The following is a 6,849-nucleotide window of genomic DNA, read 5'->3' as shown; positions in this document are numbered from 1 at the left end:
ACTTATATATATCCAAAAATATAAAGGTATCTTTATCATGCTTTAGAGCATGTAATCATGCTTTGATATTCGTTTCATCACTGATGATATCTTCGATCACGAAGAACCTTCCATTTTGGTTTATTATTGGTATGTTTCCATCGTTGCCCCTAATCGTGCGATCTATTCGCACCTCAACCACACATCAATCAATGATGAAAGGAAGCAGAAACGGGGATATTTACGTCATTCAATCGTTGTGGAATACCCTCTTGGCAACGCCTTCCTCGTTTGGGAATCTCGTCCTCGTTCTCTCTCTCGTAACGCTGCTTGTTATTTAGCTTTGTTGGGAGCCCTCTCGCTAGGGTTAGGGTTTCTGCGAGGCGCTTCTCTGCACGAGAATTGGACCGAATTATGGTGCCGGCGATCGCTGCGCGTGTCGAAAAATTCCTCTCTTCGATTGTCGCCCCTCTCCTCCTCCCTCTTCCGGTGCTCGCCCGGTCGCGGATGGCTTGAGATTGGTTTCCATTTCCGTCTCGTGTAAGCCCCCTTCTTTTCCTCTTCTTCCTAGTCTGCGGTAATCTTCAAGTCCTAGCTTTGATCTTATTAGGCCTGTCTCGATGGGAGTTCTTGGACTTCTTTGTAAGATTTTGTAGGGTTTTCTAGTTCTTTACCAACTTCGATAGATTTTTTTCCTCTGTTGCGCTATGATAGGAATCTCTCTAGAACTTGTTTTAAGTTGCTTGTGTGCGTTTAATTGGCTCAATTTTTTACCTGTTAAGTTTATGTCTTGGTTAATGGGAGACTGCGTCTGGTGAAATTAACATGCCAATATCATTTCGAAGTCAAAATGTCTTTCTTTCCTTTTTTTTGAATTTCTTGTATCTTCGTGCACCTCCTATTGACCGATTGATCTCTCCTGTTGTTGTGCTTCATTCATCTGGATCAGATGGGGCCTTCTCTAGCACCCAAAATTGTTCACGATTGGACATACGATACCTTACGTGGTTAATTTATGATATATAATAGGATTTTCACATTGCATCTTGGCATTTTGGTGCCCGTTCTTAAGTGTATTAGTGTAGTGTACTTGATCTTGGGGTATTTTGACACACTTGGTACCATTGATGGATGTATTTTCATTCATTTTTTTTCCTATTTTGCTCTTTGCAGGGGTGGCTGTTCTGGAGAGAAGATGCGTACTGGTTCTGAACCTGGAACTGCAGAGACATACATGGTATTCTTGTGGTTTGATAGCTAGCATTTGTTGTTTATCCTGTCACACTTGCATCAAATTGGATGATCAAACATTGCATTTTTCCTGCCCATTGAAGTTGTGGCTTACACTAGGCAATTTCATGTGTGATTACACTGTTGTCATTGTCTGTGAGCGGTTCTTTTGAGGTGGCATTTATAAGATCTAATTCTTATTCTATGGAGATCATAATGGTACAACACTTATAGTTTATGTGGATTTCATTTCAAACGAGGACTTATTCTCTCATTTTAATTTCAGATGTCTGGTGTTGGGTCTATACCAAATATGGCTATCGTTCCTCCTCCGGTTGGGATTGAGCTTATGGGTAACCAACTGCCACCAGAATATATTTTTGACCAAGGACTGAGCTATTCTGCTGCCGACAGTTATGGTTATCTTTGTACAGGTAAGTTTCAGTTTGCTGGTTTTACATGCGTAAATATAAGGCAATTAAAGAACTTTAGGCATGCTATTTCTAATTTGTTTACTATATTTATCCAGGATATGAATCACCTGGTGAATGGGGTGACCACCATAGTATTTTTGGGTTAGATGGTCATGATATGCATTACATGGTACATCTGAATTTAAGTAATTTGATGATAGCAAATGATTTTTTTGTTAGTGCCATTGGTAAAATTTTTTCTTTTTCTTGCAGGGTCTTCAAGCTGAAAATGTTCCTTATGTGTATTACACACCAGGCTACGGATATGCTCAGTCTCCCTTTAACCAGTGTACTCCTTACGTACCCAGTGCTGTCACAGGTCTAGATGGCCCATATGTAGGAGCTCAACAGTATTTGAACATTCCTTCATACAGGCCTCCTATTTCTTCACCTGCTTATATTCCAGTTATCGTACAACCTAGTCCAGATTTTATGACTAATAACACTGTTGATCCCACCTTTCTTGGTGCTGGCGCAATTGCTACTAGACCTGTTAATGCAGGTGTCAAAAATACACCTCCACAAGCATCTGTCAGTGCAGCTGCCTCTTCTCGACTAGCAGCTTCTATGACTCCATTCGTCATGTCAGATGAATCTCACCCATCACATAAGAATCAAGCTGCAGCCAAACCATTTGAAGGGTTACAAATCAACATTCCACCAAGCAATCAGTTTGCATTGCAGGAAGCTGTGATGTATGGTAGTGGCACTCATGGGCATCAGGTATAATTAATGCTGTTTGTATTTTGAAATGTTGTATTTTCTATCAAATCTTCTTAGTTGTGGCACCTATTTCTTTGTGTGCATTTGTGGTTTATAGCCCTTCTCAGTTCACTTTTCTGGTTACTAATTGTGCTCTGCCCGTTGATCACTTGATGCTTGGATGTTCTAAAACATGACTTGTGTATCATCGTGTTTGTCTTTTAGGGTGTAGGACCCGATCTGATGCAATCTACATATCAGTTTTCACATGGAAGGGTTCCTTCCATCCAGAATTATGTAAAAGTTGCTGCACCATCCAACAGTGGCTTAACAAATCGTGGGTCCAATGTTCTTGGGTTGACTGGTTGGGATGAGCAGAGACGAGGACCACAGTTTCAAGGCATTGCTATTGATGCTGGCAGAAACCCAGATGTTTTAGCTGAACAGAATAAGGGACCAAGAACAAACAGGCCTAAGGATCAGTTGTCTTTATCAGGTCTTGAGTCATCTGAATCGATCCAAAAAAGTGCTAGTGATGGTCAAGGAGGATGCATTATTATTGACCCTGACCACTATAATAAGGATGATTTCCCTGTTGACTATCCAGATGCAAGGTTCTTTGTAATTAAATCTTACAGCGAGGATGATGTGCATAAGAGTATCAAGTATAATGTATGGTCAAGCACTCATAATGGGAACAGAAGACTTGATGGGGCCTATGAAGATGCACAAAGCAAATCTGTAGGCAGGCCAAGAAAGTGCCCCGTCTTTCTTTTCTTTTCTGTGAGTGATTTGTCTTTTCAACAATTGCACTTTTGAGTTGATCTTTACCTTTTTGCAGATTATAGGATGACATGTTTTTTATCAGACATAAATTCATGTGCAGGTCAATGCAAGTGGGCAGTTTTGTGGCCTTGCTGAGATGGTTGGCCCTGTTGATTTTGACAAGGATATGAATTTTTGGCAGCAAGATAAGTGGTCTGGCAGCTTCCCTGTGAAGTGGCACATAATCAAAGATGTGCCAAATTCTAGCCTCCGACACATCATATTAGAGAACAACGAAAATAAGCCTGTAACTAATAGCAGAGACACACAAGAGGTACGAGAAGCAGTTTGTTTTTCTTGGTTGGTAACTTCCATTCTATGTAACATGATAACCTTTTCAGGATTTGTATCTGCTAGGAAGATGCTTTAGTAGAATTTTATCGAAGTTATGGGTGTGTGTTCATGAGTTATAATATTTGAAGAACTTGCATATGCATCTGTTGCGGTGTATTTTCCTTGTAAAATTCATTTTTGTGTTATCATTTATGTTTTTTTATATTCCCATTGCTGTGAAATCAAAAGTTTATCACATTATCATGAACTAGTTTCCATTAAGCGGAATTATGACATAATTATCCATAAGTGAAATGGCCTTCCAAATCAGTTTATCATGTTTAGAAGAAGCATAGGATCTCTAAGTGAAGGATGTTCATGTGCCAATTGTGTCTTTAGTGCTTCTTAAATGTTTTCCTTTCTTCTGAAGTATGATCTATAACGGGTAGAATACAATTGAACAATTATAATTTTGGGTGGAGTAGAAGTGAAAATTGAATAGAGGTAATCATGTCCTGTAAGACAGGCCTTCTTCCTCTTTACCAAGTTTAGGACTTCTTATGGTCAGGTATGGTTTTTGATGCTACTCGCACATACACAATTGGACCCCCTTTTTTGGCTTTTCTTGCACATTCTTCTGGGCAATGTTCTCATATATGATACAGGTTATTCACTTTCGATTTTTTGTTGATGAACTCTTTGCTTAGTTTACATTTTAAGCATAGCCTTTTGCAAAAGATATATAGTTAAGCAATGATATAATTACACTCATAGTGCTTGCTTCTTGCCCTTGAAAGAAGAGTTATCATTCCTTGTTAGGCGGCAGTTTTGGTTGCACTCAATGCTTATTTGAAATTTCTGTATGTTATTTCTTTGTGAAAACTACCTGTCTCGTGTGTTCAATCTTACTTTTTTCAATGCTTAACTTATTGTCATTTAATTTTTCTTAGTTCTTTTTTGACCAATGATTGATTAGACGACAATGAATTGCACACTTTGCCAGATACTCGCAGCACTTTTACTCTCTATTAGGGTATATTTGATTTCACTTTATGTGATGTAGAATTATGGTACAATTTTTTTGTCCTTCTAGAGAAAGTGTATAGGTGGTTATAGAGTATGTATCACATAATAGATTTCTTTCAGCAATAGATTTTTTTTTCTTCTTGGACTAATATTTAAGCGGTTTTATAGTATGCCTTGTAGAATCTATTTCTTTCATTTAATTATATGCCATTACATTGATCATATGAGATTACTGATATGGCTTATTCACAGATTCCATACAGCGCAGGCATCGATATGCTGAAAATTTTTAAGACTAGCCTGCTGAAGACATCAATACTTGATGACTTTATGTTCTACGAAGAGCGGCAGAAGAAGATGCTTGAAGACAAATTTAGGCATCTTGGGAGCAGCTACAATACTTATGTACCTGCATTTGTTTCTGTTAGTGGACCTGCTGACAAAGCTGGACAGCCTTCAGGAGAAGATGGAAATCAACCTAGCGGTACAGGAAAGATTGCCCAAGCAGTCGGACATCAGACTATTAGTGAATCAGAACAGTCTTCAAAATATAAGGAGAAACTGCAAGATGATACAAATTCTAGGCCTTCAAAAGTAGTCGGAGAACATTCAGGTGTCGCAGTTGGTCAGTCTCAGAAAACGGATGGGAAACAGTCGAGTGTTGCTATTAGCTTATCTACCAATGCAGATGGGAAATGTTTGACCGACACAAAAGACCCACCTCCTATAGCAAATGGAGTTCAACCAAATAAAGTGGTTCAGCCTCCAAATGCAGATACCAAGTCAAGACCTGCAAATCGTCCTCCAAAATCTGATGGAAAAGAGTCTAGTCTTGTGATGAATCAGCTACCAAAAGCAGAAATAGAACCACCAAGTCTCGAAGTTCCTCCACAAGCGGATGGAAAGCAGTCAAAATGGAAAATTAGTCAGCCTCCAAAATCAGATGGGAACCCCGCCAGGGCCAAGGATGTGAATGGTGTAGGTAAGGGAGGCCCTGGTGGGGAACAGTTCAAGGAAAAAACACAGCTTGCCTCGGAATCTTCCACTGCCACAGATCACAAGGGTACTAATGTTGTCTCAAAAGCTGGTGCACCTTCTCTTGGTCCAAAGCTTAGGGCAGCCAAAAGCCCAGGCACCATGGAGCCAGAGGTCATTTCCCCCGATTTTGTTAAGGTTGGTTCAGTGCCAATCAAAGTTAAGGATCTTGGTGAATCTTCTATGGTTATGAGTGTAGGGACTTTACCTACTGATTCTAAAGGACCAAAGCCTAGCAAGAAGGCTGACAGTCAGCAGCCAAAGAAATGACAGTGGTTTAGATAATCATGCTCATCCATTTTGCTCTTAGTTTGCGTGGTCTTATTGGCAGTGAATGAGGCTTTTCATCAATCTGTGTGACTCTTGATTATGCAAAGGTGATCCAACATCTAGGAGTTTTTTTTTTAGCATCAGTCAACTCCGCCAGGGCTTTGATTTGCTGTGGTGGGGTCCATTTGCATTTCATTGCTTTTTTTTGTTACCCTCAGCTGTTTTGGTGAAATGGTTAGGGGTTGGGGATTCTTTTTCCAACTGTTGATGAAATCTTGTTCTGAAGTCTTACAAAGTTGTAACTCTTTTCTCCTTTCATATGACATCGACAATTGAATACAGATCCAATATAGTGGGGTGAATTATAGTGTCTCAGTTCCTCTGCATAGCCTCCATTCTAACTGTCGTATGTTACAAACACTTGATCTGCCACTGTAAACAAGCTTCAGATGATCATATATATATATATATATATATATATGTGCACTGTATAATAAAGGTTTTGTCAAGGATGCTCTCTGACTACTATTGCGTATAATTGGCTTTCAGGTTTCAACAACTCTGATACGAGTCCGACACTTTCTCATGCTCGGTCAAGTTTACGACGGTGCTGCTATGAGCTTCACATTCCAATTGTAAGGCTCTTTGGTTGACATATTACAACTATAGGTCTATTATGATAGCAAAATAAAGGTTGTTCATGCGACCAAACTGGTTTTCTCCGCACATTTTGCTGTACCGATATTTCATTTTTATGGATAACATAATCGGTTGCACCATTTATCTGAATAATCTAGGATCTCATGAACTCGTCATCATTCTTGCGTCTCATCAATCTTTCTTTCTGCTTGCTATTGTGTTCCATTTTACCAATTTTTGACAGTGCACAAGTGAATCTAAGAATTAGTACCAATACGATGATTGTACGGGTTAATTATAAATTAATCCCTATAGTTAAACCTCTTTAATATTTCAATTTTTATATTTAAAAAATTTATATTAAATTTTATAATTATCAAAGTAAAACTTCTGATTT

General features: G+C 39.0%; 1 protein-coding gene across 1 annotated transcript; it reads left to right on the top strand.

Annotated features, from left to right (window-relative positions):
• The first annotated feature begins 281 nt into the window (after positions 1-281).
• Positions 282-6,188, top strand: LOC135585461 (YTH domain-containing protein ECT4-like). Its single transcript, XM_065137036.1, has 8 exons — positions 282-519; positions 1,153-1,216; positions 1,496-1,643; positions 1,739-1,812; positions 1,896-2,405; positions 2,610-3,167; positions 3,271-3,483; positions 4,761-6,188. The coding sequence occupies exons 2-8, from the start codon at positions 1,175-1,177 to the stop codon at positions 5,811-5,813; spliced, it is 2,598 nt and encodes an 865-aa protein (XP_064993108.1). The 5' UTR covers positions 282-519; positions 1,153-1,174; the 3' UTR covers positions 5,814-6,188.
• The last annotated feature ends 661 nt before the right edge of the window (positions 6,189-6,849 follow it).

This window comes from Musa acuminata, chromosome BXJ3-1 (genome assembly GCF_036884655.1).
Source record: "Musa acuminata AAA Group cultivar baxijiao chromosome BXJ3-1, Cavendish_Baxijiao_AAA, whole genome shotgun sequence".
Classification (NCBI taxonomy): Eukaryota; Viridiplantae; Streptophyta; class Magnoliopsida; order Zingiberales; family Musaceae; genus Musa; species Musa acuminata.
The sequence above is the reverse complement of the archived record's forward strand: the minus strand, read 5'-3'. Positions and strand labels throughout refer to the sequence as shown.

What these genes read in the sequence shown, in the direction of transcription:
- LOC135585461 (XM_065137036.1), top strand. Translation starts at nt 1,175, where the DNA reads ATGCGTACTGGTTCTGAACCTGGAACTGCAGAGACATACATG. An exon ending in GTCATGATATGCATTACATG is followed by an intron (nt 1,813 to 1,895) that starts GTACATCTGAAT and finishes TTTTTCTTGCAG; the next exon opens with GGTCTTCAAGCTGAAAATGT. An exon ending in CCGTCTTTCTTTTCTTTTCT is followed by an intron (nt 3,168 to 3,270) that starts GTGAGTGATTTG and finishes ATTCATGTGCAG; the next exon opens with GTCAATGCAAGTGGGCAGTT.